Source organism: Sinocyclocheilus anshuiensis, unplaced genomic scaffold, assembly GCF_001515605.1.
Source record: "Sinocyclocheilus anshuiensis isolate Anshui unplaced genomic scaffold, SAMN03320099.WGS_v1.1 scaffold112, whole genome shotgun sequence".
Taxonomy (NCBI): domain Eukaryota; kingdom Metazoa; phylum Chordata; class Actinopteri; order Cypriniformes; family Cyprinidae; genus Sinocyclocheilus; species Sinocyclocheilus anshuiensis.
This window is the reverse complement of record NW_015557175.1, coordinates 991,232-1,006,460: the sequence shown is the minus strand read 5'-3', so window position 1 is coordinate 1,006,460 and position 15,229 is coordinate 991,232. Positions and strand designations below refer to the sequence as shown.

General features: G+C 38.0%; 1 protein-coding gene across 1 annotated transcript in view; it reads left to right on the top strand.

Annotated features, from left to right (window-relative positions):
* LOC107678370 (cytosolic carboxypeptidase 1-like) overlaps window positions 1–6,122 on the top strand; it is a 12,648-nt gene extending 6,526 nt beyond the window's left edge. The window contains exons 3-4 of the mRNA XM_016473608.1: window positions 320–498; window positions 5,484–6,122. Coding sequence (XP_016329094.1) covers window positions 320–498; window positions 5,484–5,496 — 192 coding nt within the window. The 3' untranslated portion in view covers window positions 5,497–6,122. The remainder of the gene's footprint in view (window positions 1–319; window positions 499–5,483) is intronic.
* Window positions 6,123–15,229: the final 9,107 nt, after the last annotated feature.

Genomic DNA, 15,229 nt, shown 5'->3' with positions numbered 1-15,229 from the left:
ATATATATATACATATACATACACACACACACACGTATATATGTATGTATTTTAAGCATTGTATGTATTGTATTGTATCATGCATTGAACCTGTATATGTATTGAACCTGGCATATACATTGAATTTAAAGATATTATTGTAAATACATTCTATTTGATTTATATAATTCATCATGTCTCACATCCAGACAATATACACTCAGAGACCCCAATGCTGTCTGAAATCACAGACGTCCTCTGTTTAAATGTAACTCAGATGTCATTTTGCAAACAAATCCTTCAAAAACAGTGCTTGTAACAGGTGTATGTGTGTTTGCAGGGGCTCCAGATCGGTACAAGTGAGCTGGAGGAAATGGGTGCTCAGTTTTGTTTGGCTCTGCTCAGGCTAAGACGCTTCACGTCCCCATTAGAGCTCCACAACCACAACTCCCATCTGCTGGACACGGAGAACACGGAGAACGACCTGATAGACACCCGCAGCATCCCCAACATCACCAGGTAAACACTCACGCACCAGTACAGTGACCGTATCCAGCTCAGGACGTCCTGTTATCCGGCTGCCGCATGAACCAGCACAAACCGTCAAGGACGCAACAGCTGCCATATCGAATCTCAATACAACATTAAGCAGCTCGGAGCCTGCAATGTCCAGAACAATAATAGCCATGATGTCCATTGCGTCAGAGAGTCTAGAAGCTTCTTGGGAACGTACTTCAGCCCCTCCCGGCTTGTGTATTTCTGTAATGGATAACAACACACACACACACATGATCTTGCAGGCCTCTTCTAATGGCCGGCACCACTTGAGGAGATGTCGGTCACATGGGGCTCAGCGCACTTGAGTGAAGAGAGAAGCACTCTGCTCATTATAGTCATCTAATCACCTGATCAAAACGCCCGCTAATCCACTTTGAGTCTGCCCCCCCTCCCCTCGGCCCGTCTCGCTCGGATCCAGTTTCTTCCCCTCACACCATTAAAACCATTAAAAACCCACTAAAACCAGCCAAACCACCAGACCACACATTAAACCATTTAACTGCTTAACAAGAGAGCCATAAAACCATCATCACTCTTAGTAAGGTTATTGCGTTAGGAGAGAGAGACATGCAGAGAAATGCCTCCTCTGCCGCCACATGAGATTTACAACCACTAACCTGCAGGAGTCGTTTGTCGGTTTTGTTGTATTGACCAGTCATTTATTATAGCTCAAAATTCGGGTTAGAGATTTGAACAACCCTTTAACCTAAAGTATCAAACTGTGGCTCGTAACTCGTCCCTCAGCGTTTGTGCTACAGGCATGAATGATGAGAGGTGGGAAATCCCATAGACTTGCATTGAATGGGGGTCCCGAGTTATTTCTAGAGGAAAGAATATCATAGAGATTTAGCGGTGGGCTCTGTTTACAATCTAGCAAACAGTCATGGAAAATCTGTGAATATCGGGTAAATTTGCCATTTTTATGCATTATACACGGCCTGTATACACTGCCTGCAATTTGGATTTAAATAAGAAAAACTGAAGACTCTAGGATCTGAAGAATCTTCCAGGATGACAATGTCAAGATTCATTGGACTCAAACTCTGAAATAGTGGTTCAGTGAGAATGAGGAATCGTTTTCACGTATGAATTGGCCACCACATAGTCCTGAGCTTAATAACGGAAAGAATCGTCTAATTAAACGTAAAATACATAATGATTCTAAATGCATGAATTCATTTATTATGTCTTTTATCCTTGGGAAACTAGCTTGAACACAAATAGCATTTTCTTATACTTAGCATTGCTAAATATTAGGGGTGTATATCACCATTTTTTTTTTCAGGAAAATCACGATTCACAATTTTATTTTATTTTTTTGCTTTTACTACTTTGCAAGTTGTCTGAGCAGTACAGCTAAACTAATTTCCCTATTTTAAAAACAAAGCCTTATCAGGTAACACAATATAAAATAAAAAAGAATGGCAGACCTTGAGGCCAAAGTGGATGAAGATAAAAATCTTTATTTCTTTATCTTTGTTATTAAAAAAATAAGAACAAGATACACATTACAAATACACATAATATAGAAAGAAAACAAACAGTGCTTTATTTTTCAGGTACAGTAGCATTCAAGAAATTCAACAAATATAAAATTAAACACTTTTATACACTTCACTGTAGAAATTATACATTGATTCTTAAAGCAACTGTATTAAAGTTCTTCAGTCAAGAGCAGTGAGTGATTTTTTTCTTTGTGTTTTGTTGTTTTATTAAAATTAAAGGGATAGTTCAGCCAAAAATTAAAATTGTGCTGTTTTAAACCTAAAAGAGTTTCTTTCTTCTGTTGAACATAAAAGTTATTTTGAAGAATGTTGGTAACCAATCAGTTGCTGGTCCCCAGTGACTTCCATAGTATTTTCTATCAAAGTATTTCTATTAACTTTCAAAGTCAATGGGGACCAGCAAATGTTTGGTTACCCACATTCTTCAAAATATCTTCTTTTGTGTTCAGCACAAGAAAAAAAATTAATACAGGTTTAGGACAACATGAGAGTGAGTAAATCATGACAGAATTTTCATTTTTGGGTGAACTATCCGTTTAATGAACAAGTGGCAGCATGTTTAGTACTATTAGTCTGCTGTCACTTTAAAGGGGTCAAATGACGTTGCTAAAAAAGAACATTATTTTGTGTATTTGGTGTAATGAAATGTGTTTATGTGGTTTAAGGTTCAAAAAACACATTATTTTCCACATACTGTACATTATTGTTTCTCCTCTATGCCCCGCCTTTCTGAAACGCGTCGATTTTTACAAAGCTCATCGGTCTGAAAAGCGAGGTGTGCTCTGATTGGCCAGCTATCCAGTGCGTTGTGATTGGCCAAATACCTCAAGCGTGTGACGAAAATGTTACGCCCCTACCATACTGTGATGCCGTGTCTCGGAGCGACGAGACAAAAACATGAAAACCCAAACCCATTATAAACGAGGTATTTGTTGCATCCATTTTGAGTGCTACTCTACACCGCTCAAAACTCACGTTTGAATCATCAGTAGCAAATCCTTTAAAAATGAAAACGTACTTACAGACTGTGAGTCAGCATTATTTGTCAGAACACCGGCATTGTAGGCTACTCTCCCAGGAATCAGTCCTCATCCTCCGTAAAATGCGTTGCACACATCTGAATATTTGGGTTAAACTGTTCTGGAACAGTGTTGTAAATACAACTTAACCACTGATTTCTAGTTGTGTCCTCATTTGGAAGACCAAACAAAGTAGTTTCGCTTTCACAACGAAACACAGCATCTCCACGACATGGCGGCAGCGGCAGCGGCAACAACAATACTACAGCGAGAATCAAAGTTACGTCTTCTTTCTTTGTGTGAACATTTGGGCGGTGTTATGCAAATCTTCCCACATTGTGATGTAGACATGTGGGGGCGTGTTTAAACGAGGCATTTTAGGAGGGCGTGGACGAGTCTTGACTTTTATAAAGAATATCTCTTTGGGTTTGAGACTTTAGACTTTGCAACTTTTGGGATCTTATCTATTCACAAACAGCTTGTAACACTCCAAAGAGAAAGGAAAACTTGAAATTGCATCATATGATCCCTTTAAGACCTGCACGTATCTAATATACAGGCACGCGTCGGTTTTTCTCTCAATGGTTTACTTTCACTTTAGACATAAACAATTGTGTTTATATGTAAATATATGTTGTGTTTTTGACAGTATTAGCGCAATCAGACGTGAAAGATAACTTCGTCCAGTAATCAGGCGCTGTGTGACAGGCTTTTTAGTGTGTGCGCGCTTCAGGTGTACACGCTCAAAAAAAGCGCATGTCAGAAGAGCGTGCAAATGAAATGTTTAACCGGCAAGGCTTTAAGGCACATGCAAATAATGTACTTTTGTGATTGCGAATAAGTGTAGTGTCCCGCTGAGTTAACATTTGGTGTGAACGTATGTCGTGTTGTACAGTATATTAAGACAGAGGCACCAGAACTGCAACTGATCTTAAAAAGCAGATTGTCCAGGATCAAAAATCGTGATATCACACACTCCTGCTTACACACGATCCATAAGTACATTAATACTTGTACTTAATAATGTTTCTCATGCATGATTGAGCTCAGTGACTTCTATAAATATCTCCAGGTGTGTCAGAGCCGATATTCTCATGCGCAGCTCTCCGACATGTAGTGCGGTTGCGCTTCGGACAACCCGACTCGAGGACCCTTCCCGATCACATCCCCCTCTCTCCACCATTTTGCTTCCTGTTTATGTCTGTTTATATCGCAATATGTCCTATTACAATAAAGTCAAAAACACCACAAAAAAAGTCTAAAATGCTATGCTAATGCTGATGCCATGCACTGATTCACACTGCCAATTTCACTTTTAACATCTTCTCATCCAAGCAAAGCTTAGGGCTAGAGATTGACCGATTGATCAGCCGGCCGATTAATCGGCCGATTTTTGGCATTTTTTCATTAATCGGCATCGGCCGATTGTGCTGCAAATTAGGCCGATTTATAGGCAGGCGCACCTGCGGGCAGCTAAGCGTTGTTGAATAAAATGAGTGCTTCACGTTTGAAAATTAAAATGCAGCGCGGGTGTTTTTATATGAATGTATCTTTGAAAAGAACCGACTGTCTTCAGAAAAGCTTCGATGTCATTTTCATTTCATCTTTCCTGTAATGCCTGATAAAGTAGCGTTTGTGAGCGCAGTGCTTATTTGATTACAGCCGTTACCGGGGAAACCACTATATTTCCCGCTCCAACAGCGCCTCCTGCTGGCAGATAATTAATTTGCAGTCTGAGGGAAACACTGGTGTCTGTCAGCAAACATAAACGAAAAGCATGCTTCAGAACTGTTTTGAGAAGGTGCTTAAGTTTTGAGCCATGTATTATTACTCTAAATTGGGCTACTACTACTATTACTATCTTGTACCCTGCAATAATCATTTGCTCAAACTCACTTTTATGAGATGAATGGGGAAAAAAAAGAAAATCGGCCAAACAAATCGACGCAAAAAATCAGCATCATATATTGGCCATCGGCTGCCCTGATTTCTAAATATCGGCATCGGCATCGGCCAGTGAAAAACCCATATTGGTCAATCTCTACTTAGGGCATGTTTACACTTGGCAGGTTTGGTTCGTTTACAACTAATGCTGGTGTGATTGCTCTGTTAGTGCAGATGGAAGTTCATTATTCAAAAGGTTTGAGAACAATGCGAATGGAAACCATGCACCTAGCAATTACCCAGAAGGCAAAAGCCTTCCAAACATCACTTGCAGAACAGATAAAAATCTCACACGAGTGAGTATTAAAGTGGTGTTAATAGAAATTGTGGGAATAAAGTGTTCTGTTATATGTGTTTCTATCAGAAAATTTGATCTAACTTCTCATATGCTTAGCTGACATGTAATACCTGACAGCCGTGTGTGTGTGTGTGTGTGTGTGTGTGTGTGTGTGTGTCTGTGTGTGTGTGTTTCCTGCAGTCCCACCACATAGGTGTTGGAAGAGGATGAGCCAGCGTTCCTGGAGGAAGTCGACTACAGCGCAGAAAGCAATGACGAGAATGATCCCGATCTCCAGGATAACCATGCCCTCCCGGACCCCAATTCTGACTCAGAGTACAGCCGCCAAGACTCACTTAACTGAAACTGAACCAGTCTCACTTTAGTGTAAGGCTTCAGCTGATCTCACCAGGTGAACTACATCACCTGTGTTTGCCTAATTGCCTACTTTATAGAAACTCGTTTGTTCACCAAATTTACCTAAATTAGAAGAACCTAACTTCAAGTTCGGCTTTCTAACAACAAACATAACATAATAATGCAGAAGATCCTTTGTAGACCATAATGCTTATAGATGCTTTACGAGTTACAGCATTATTAGTAATGTCAGAAATCAGTCTGGAACATGTCATTATTAAAACAGAGGAAACGTTATGTCATTATTTACTCATCCTCAAATTTATTTACTCGTCCCAAACTCGTTTAACTCTCAAAATTCTGTGGAACACAAAAGTAGATGTTATGAAGTATGTTCAAACGTATAATGAAAACGTAGTTTTTAAGGGATAGTTCACCCAAGATGGAAAATTTGCTGTTAATTTCTGAGCCTGAGGTCATTCAAGATGTAGGTGACTTTTTTTTTCTTCTTCAGTAAAACAGGCAAGAAGATTTTTTTAGCTGAAACTATGGTCCTTGGTGATTCATAAAATGCAAGTCAATGGCTACTGTCTCTTTAAGAGTAAAAAAAAAGCATATACAGGCAATACAGAATTAATACTCGCAGCTCCTGACTATATATTAAGGTCTTATGAAGCGAAACAGTTGGTCTGTGCAAGAAACTGAACATTATTTACCACATTATCTATAATCCATAGCCTCAGGCAAACAGTGAGCAAGTTCACAAGAGTCTGGATAATGTTTAATTTCTTGCACAGACGGATTGTTTCGCTTCATAAGACCTCAATATATCACCAGGAGCCACAGGTATTAATTTTGTGTTATCTGTATATGCTTTTTTACTCTCAAAGTGATAGTAGCCGTTGACCTGCATCTTACGAATCACCAAGGACCATGGTTTCAGATAAAAATCTTCTTCACTGTTCTACTGAACAAAAAAGTCACCTACATCTTAGATGGCCTGAAGGTGAGTAAATGAACAGCAAGTTTTCATTTTTGAGTGAACTATTGCTTTGTGTTAAATGTTTACACAGAAGAGAAAGTCATAAAGATTTGAAAGGAAATGACAAATAGCAGAACCCTTAAAATTCTGAAAAGTGTCAATGTAACAGTCCCTATAATAAGAAATCTGATGAAATGATTAATTCTACTCATTAACAAAAATGAAATGGTATGTGCTAAACAGTCTCCAATTTGAAAATGCTGGTGATATATTATAAAAGGCCGTGACCATTTCATAAATAATGGCGTTTCCTTGACTCACATTTCATTAAGAACAGCTGGTAGGGCTGTAATCCTGATGCAACATGACGTATGGTCATCTAACAAACCACAGTGTCACAGAACTTCAACATGAGGATAGAATCAAATCTGCACGCTCATAACAACCTCACAGTACAACAATGCAGTCTAATGAATGCAACGCCACTCTTGTTCTCACGAGAAACGCTCACCTGTGTCCTGATAGGGTCACCATGAGGTCGCAGCGCTAGATCAGTATTGGTCGTGTGAGTGCGTGTTCATGGCACATTTTGCGGCTGTATTCACTTTTTAAGTGGGAGAGCTTCTGTATTTTAATTTAGATGTTGATATTTATTTGTTGCATTTGTATAATTAGTGTTTGGAAGTTGCCCTTTTTAATTTATTTTATTAGTTTTATTAGTTTATTGGGAGAAAATAAAGGTAAAACTTGATTTTGACGCTGGCAGTGTAGCGTGTGTGAGTGTGCTTGTTTGTATTTGTGTTTGTTTGATTTCAGCAGTTGGCCAAAGTACTAAATGTGTGTATGGGGTAGAGAAAAATGTATAAGTAAGTTTGGTTGTCTTTGAATGTTTGTCAATCTTTGATTGAAAGTATGGGTAATAAACAACACTGTTAAACTGATCTTGTTTATGTCTTATTTGCACTTATCTTGTATTTAAATTACTTTTTTTTTTTAAGAAATTAATACTCTCATTCAGAAAGGATAAAAAAATGTCCTTGATGACATTTATTACAGATAAATGCTGATCTTGAACTTTCGTTTCATCAAAAAATCCTGGAAAAAAATGTATCACAGTTTCCACAAAAATATGAAGCAGCATAACTGTTTTCAACATTGATAATCGGAAATGTTACTTGAGCAGCAAATCAGCATATTAGAGTGATTTCTGACGATCATGTGACACTGAAGACTGGAGTAATGGTGCTAAGATTTCAGCTTTGCATTACAGGAATAATTTGCATTTTAACATTTAAACATTCAAATCTGTGATAGATTGATATTTTCATGAATTTTGAGTAAATATTGACTAAAAGTAATAACTTTAACTATCATTAAATTATCACATCAGCCACCAGTGTAAGCTGACCAGCTAGTTAAAATACACACTTTCCAAATGTTATCACAAAATGCTAAAATGGAATTATGCTAACGGTGATAAAATCTATGAAATAAAACCGTGTACTGTAGCACAGCCTCTCGTACCTTAAAGGGTTAGTTCACCCAAAAATGCAAATTCAGTCATTAATTACTCACCCTCATGTCGTTCCAAACCCGTAAGACCTTCGTTCATCTTCGGAACACAAATTAAGATATTTTTGATGAAATCTGAGGGCTCTCTGACCCTCCCATAGACAGCAAGGTAACTACCACATTCAAGGTCCAGAAAAGTACCAAGATGATTGACAAAGTAGCCCGTGTGACATCAGTGGTTCAACTGTAAAGTTACGAAGCTACGAGAATACTTTTTTTGCGCAAAGAAAACAAAAATAATGACTTTATTTCACATTTTCGTCTCTACTGCGTCACTTGTGGACGCACGTTTACGGTAGTATCATGACGCGAGCGTGTGGCGGCGCTGACCCAGATCCGGCGTAATGACGTCAAAAAAGTATTCTCGTAGCTTCGTAACTTTACAGTTGAACCACTGATGTCACACAGACTACTTTGTCGATCATCTTGGTACTTTTCTGGACCTTGAACGTGGTAGTTACCTTGCTGTCTATGGGAGGGTCAGAGAGTTCTCATTTTTCATCAAAAATATCTTAAATTGTGTTCCGAAGTTGAACGAAGGTCTTACGGGTTTAGAACGACATGAGAGTGAGTAATTAATGACAGAATTTTCATTTTTGGGTGAACTAACCCTTTAACTAACTAGACTTTACATAGCAAAAAACCACAGCCATGACGTTTATAATACACAACAGAGGTTCATCTTCCACTGCTAAAAGAATGACTGAGACAACTTTACAACTCCAATAACACAGTTTTGTATGAACTAATTAATGTAAGCACATTAACAAAATTACAAGCTTCACATTTAGGTTTTTAAACCCTCCTAAATGCTTTTTCCATAGGCTCATTTTGTACATGCATTACTGCCAATGCTGTTTTGCTTGTTTTTACAAACTGTGGAACTACAACATGCCATACATAAAGCTTAGCTTGTGTTGAACCCGGAACACTGTGGACAAGTGGTCGGTCAGACAGGAAAGAGTAAAATGAGAGAATGAATAAATGCAAGCAGGAGAGATGTGGCTTAAGCAGCGGAAGAATGCTAATCCACAGTCAGCATGCAAAAAGAAAGCTCCCGTCTTTCAACTCCATCACTTCCTCTTTCTTTTCAGCATCCCTTCATTTTCCACGGCACAGGAACAAAAGACTCAATCCCAGCTGGCCCTCAAAGACAGCTGCATTCACATCAGACCCCTAATTAAGCACACCAATGCATTTGACATGCATACGTCAACACAATCTGATGCTCCCCTGACTATTAATTTAAAACCCATTCATTAGCTTTCATGTAACTCCATTCATTGTGCAGATCCTTATCAGTGTTTTTCATGAGAATGAGGTTTTTAAAGCTTTTTTTTCCTCTTTCTTTCTCACTCTCCATTGTTTGCATGTAGTTTTTATAGATATATGTGACCTGCTGATTACATTGTCCAAAGCCATAAACAACTTAAACAGGGAGTTAAAGCTAAGCCTTCTGTGCCAAATGACAACATTCTCATTCAAAGGATAAGCATGCACATGGCTATTACTATTTTCAAAATAGAATTTGTGTGATGATTTATGTTGACTGTTAGTCCTTACTTCACTACATAAATAAAACCAGACAAATGACACCTAAGGACAAATTAATACAGCAACAACACCATGTTTTTCACCAATAGTCAACTATTAATCTAGTTAACTAGTGCTTTAAAAGGGAATGCTGCAAATATTTTCTCTGCGGTCAGTTACATATGTAGTCTGTCACAACCCAAATTAATTCTCAGAAAGTAGGAGCAGGGTATGGCAGTGTTTCCTAGCCCTGTTCCTGGAGGAACTCCAACAGTACACATTTTCAGACTCTTACTAATCAAACACACTTGATTTAAATGATCAGTTCATTAGAAGAGACTCCAAGACCTGAAATTGGTGGGTAAGATAAGGGAGACATCCAAAATGTGTACTGTTGGTGTGACTCCAGCGTTGGAAAACACTAGGAGGCGGTTCAAACTTTATGTGTGAGAGGTTAGCCTATGTGTTCAAATCCCGGACGAGCCCCCAATTTATGGATGCATTCCAATTTGAAGTGACAATCCCCATGGAGGGAACTCTGGAGGGTGCAGGGCAATTGTGTCACATAATGTGGCCATTTGGAACAAACTTCATCCTACAGTGACCTTCAAGGGCATAAAGCATTGTTTGGAATTCGCCCTTTTACGACTCAAATTATTTCTCTGAATGTGCTAGTGTAGGGCGATTCACCATCAGTCCTGGAAGTCCACTGTCCTGAAGAACTTAACTCCTACCCGAGTCAAACACACCTGGACAAGCTTGTTCAGGTGTGTTTGATTAGGGTTGGAGCTAAACTCTGCAGGAGAGTGGATCTCGAGGACCAGAGTTGCCCAGCCCTGACCTATCCAGTTAAGCCCACTAGATGCAGCACTGCTGATTTGTTTGTGGCAGAAATAGAGAAGAACAATGCAAGCAGATCTTGGTTACACCAAAACATCTAGGGGGCTGTTTGCACAGAATGTGGCTTGGCATTCCACTACACTGCTTTTCCATTGTTTCTCTATGTAAACACGCCCTAGACCAGGGGTCTTCAAACCAGTCCTAAAGGCCTCCCAGCACTGCACATTTTGTATGTCTCCCTCATATAACACACCCGATTGAACTCATCAGCTCATTAGTAGAGACGCCAAGACCTGAAATGGATGCGTCCAATAAGGGAGACAAACAAAATGTGCAGTGCTGGGGGGCCTCCAGGACAGGTTTGAAGACCCCTGCCCTGGACCATGGGTACCAAATCCTATTCCTGGATCTCTACCTTCCTGCAAAGTTCAGCTCCTACCCTAATCAAACACTATGCCTTTACAGACAGGTGTGTTGGAGCAGGGTTAAAAAATGAACTCTGCGAGTAAGTAGCTTTTTAGAAACAGGATTGTGCATCCCTGCACTAGACAGTTGGATTTGACCATTACACTTGCGTCAACAAACAAGTTAAAAGCAGTTAAACTTAAGTTAAGACCATATGTTGTTTTTGTTGTTGTTGTTTTTCCCAATCCACTGCCTTGCATCTCACATTTTTAAATGCAAAAATGCTTTCTGTGTGAACGGCCCCTTAAAAGTGCTTTGTTGGTTTCTGGAGTCTGGACTACATGAAAACATGATGCTAATTAGTCACAAGTGAACCAGCTAATCAGGATCGTGGGGATTACTAGACATTTTAAGGCAAGCGAGTTGGAGCTAAACTGCAGGACAGTGGCCCTCTGGGAGCAGGAATGGACACCTCTGGAATAAACAATTTAATGACATGCTTGATTTGGTTTACACTGTATTTGGTCACTGTACTATATTGTATAATGCATTTACTGTATTTTTTTGTGAAAATTATATATTTCTGGGTACATGAGGTTGTGGATTCAAATCCTGGATGAGCCCCTAATTTACTGTTGAATTTGTGAATTGGTTAACGGTAGATGACTTTAAAGTAATAAAGTAATTCAACTATAAAATATATGAATAACAAAATATCAAAGCAAGTGGCATATGCAAATTATTTTCAACCTTTTCTCAGAACAAACTATTCTAAGCCACTGCAGATGTTTATAATGGGATATGTTGTATTCATAGCTTCATAAAGACATACATGCATAGAGCTGCCATAACAAATGAAACCTGTCTCACCCACAATGCACACACACACACACACACACACATACTCAAATAAATGCAGATGTGGATGAGTGAATTATTTAGTTGTGTATGAAAGAACGTTATTGACTTATTATCTGTGTTCTGAATTATTCATTTTTGAAGATGCCGGTCGGGGGTGGGGTGGGGGTGTAGTTTATACATGGCGAGTGTGTGTGTGGGAGAGAGAGAGAGAGAGAGTATCTTGTAAATATAACGAATGTGGTGAGCAATATATGGAGGTAAAAACGAGAAGATGGGTGGAGGTCAAGCACAGGAAGTGAAACCTGGTACCCAACCAAGACCTACAGAAAAACAGTGACATTGCATCCTTTACATTCAGACCAATATTGAACATGGACACTGGATACACGAGGGGATGTGCAGGCCAATCTCAAGCTATAAGATCCCATTCTGTGCTGTTGGTTTTCATCAGAAAAAAAAAAAAAACATGTAGACAGACAGGCTCTTAGTTAATCAGATGTAAAATAGAAATAGGCTCTTTTTCATTTTGATTTTAGTACTAACATTTACAAACAATACAAAGTCAAAATAAAATACAGAAAAATTCTGGGTGGTTTCCAGTATGTTTCTAAGCAGCTTCTGCAGGATTTGAGGTATCATTCGAGGTTCATTTGATGAATGCCATGCCAAGATAACCAGTGTTGGCGAAAGTTACTTTTAAAAGTAATGCATTACAATATTGTGTTACTCCATAAAAAAGTAACTAATTACGATACTTAGTTACTTTTTATGGAAAGTAATGTGTTACGTTACTTTTGCGTTACTTTTAAAAACTGGACAGGGCTTGCTTGTTTGTTTTTAAAATAAAAAAGTTCTATTTTTGGCAAATATAAAAGCCTTTTCACACCAAAAGTGAAATGAATAAGCCTCAGGCTGAAGGGAAAGTTACAGTTAAAATTTACGTCTGTACATTAGCATGCAGAAGAAGAAATTTCAACACACTTCAGCAATAAAAAAAGACACACAAATGTTTGTCTAGAGTAATTTTTGCTTATTAGTATGGTTGAACTGGATCATCGAAGGTCTGAAGCAAAGACATTGGTTAATAGATAATTAATAATACATAAAGGATATTTGTGTTGTTTAACATTTAATTATTGCAGGTTTGCGTTATATTCTGAGTTGCATTATTTTTATTCATTTTGAGGAATACTGAATCTGTGTTTTGTTTTTGTGAGTGAGATGAATTAATGCATATTCATATTTATTTTTGAACTACAGTAACATTATTTGAAAAAGTAACTCAGATATTCTCTTGAAAATTAAAAAGTAATGCGTTACTTTACTAGTTACTTGAAAAAAAGTAATCTGATTACGTAACTCGCGTTACTTGTAATGCGTTACCCCCAACACTGATGATAACATCTTGACCCTAATTGTGAACTCATGGAGAGCTCTTTAGTTTGAATCAATGAGTCAATAGGAACTGCCAAATGACTACGTCAGCCAGTCCTCCTTCTGGATGACCACTGACGAGCCTACTGCATTTTGAATTATGGGTGGCATTTCTGGTTTCGATAACTTCCATTCAAAAAGACTGAAACGAATCATTTCAAATTACAAGGTTGCCTTACAAATAAAGCTTATTCCTCTGTTTGACTCAATGAGCTGTTGATTTTCCTTCAGGTTTTATTTTCAGACATCATGAGAATAACGTAACACTTGGTATTTTAAAACATGACATGTTATAACAAGAATATCTATGGCAAGAGCATAGCCTCGTGTTATTTTCTTTTTCCCCTTTGCATTCCGATGTAATAGTATGAAAAAGGACAACATATACTGCACATTTGTGGTCTGTTCTCCCGATTTAATTTCCAATATATCCCATTAGTAATTCACTGGAATGCACAAAGAATCTCTAGTTTTTCTCCTCAAATCCTCACGTCTCCTTCTAGGTTTGAATGTTTTCAAAGGTAAATACATTTTATTACTGTCAAAATGACGGAAATCACTAGTATCAAGCAATGCAGAAGTTAATGAACATTTTTGATTAAGGCAACGTATGTTACATAATACAGATATATATTACTACAGCGATATTTCACCCGTCCGTTATCGAAAGAATCACGCTTTTTGGGGTCTGTTGAAAGAACCTTATGCTTTTACACTTTTAAATGACATAATGAATATGCAGTTCTTCAGCTTAGTTTGGGGTAAAAACTTGGGCCTCTTAGTGGGAAAAAAATTGCACGCTGGATATTCTGCAGTATTATATAAAAATAACATGAACAATATTCCATATAAAACATGTACTCATGTACACCTAATGGTTGTCTTACATTGTTAAATCAACAATTGCACCCCTGACTGGCTGATCATTGTACTCAAGGTGGTCTATAATACCTTTAAAGGGTTTATTCACCTCAGTGGCAGTTCCTCTGGTAAACAGCACAGCATGTCTTCAATATGTACTTAATACTGTCGGTTTTGTTTTGTATTACACTATAATTTGTTTTACTGGCACACATTCATCAGCATTAGCACTTTGTCCTCGTTGTTCTGTTCCTCTAAGCAGTTCATGTCGATTAACTCTGGAGCATATACTGTATGCCTATAGCCTGCTCTAACAAGAAGTACTGTGATACCACCATGGTTTTTGGTTTTATGGTATTCTTTGAAGCTCTTTGGTCAGCACAGATTGACTACTGTGGTAAACACATTGACCCAAAGCCTGCTGCAGCGACTGTTTTCTCTCTACACTTTGACACTAAGCAGACGCTAATGTGGTCAATCTGATGAATAGACAGCACATGCTAAAATCCCAAATGATCTTCCCTGGTTTCCCAGAACAAACAAAAGCTGTGATGAATCTGTGTTTACTATTTAAACATACCACAAAACCTCACAGTTGTCCACATAATGTATTGGAGTGGCATTTAAAAGCTAATGTCTCTGAGGATGCAAGGTGGCAAAAATCCATTTAGAATGAAGAGGAATGGCTTGCCATAAAAAGTGTCCCTTTCTTTAAATTTTGATGAAACCATCTCTTTTTTTTCTCAGCCTTTAGAAAACATGGGTAATTATCCTTTGTTAAAATTTCTGTATAACTGGGCACTATTCAGTGTTATATATGATTATATGATTTTTGTATTTTCTAAAAAAAGTAAAATAAAATGTGGGGTCTGTGCAAACGGATAGTCACGTGGTTACTTATTTTAGTATTATATATAGTATTTTATTAATAATTTTAATTATCTTTAATTTTTATATTTTCAGATAACATTTAAAGGGGTCATATGATGCGATTTCATGTTTTCCTTTCTTTTGGGAGTGTTACAAGCTGTTCGTGCTTAGATAAGATCCCTAAAGTTGCAAAGACTAAAGTCTTAAATCCAAAGAGATATTCTTTATAAAA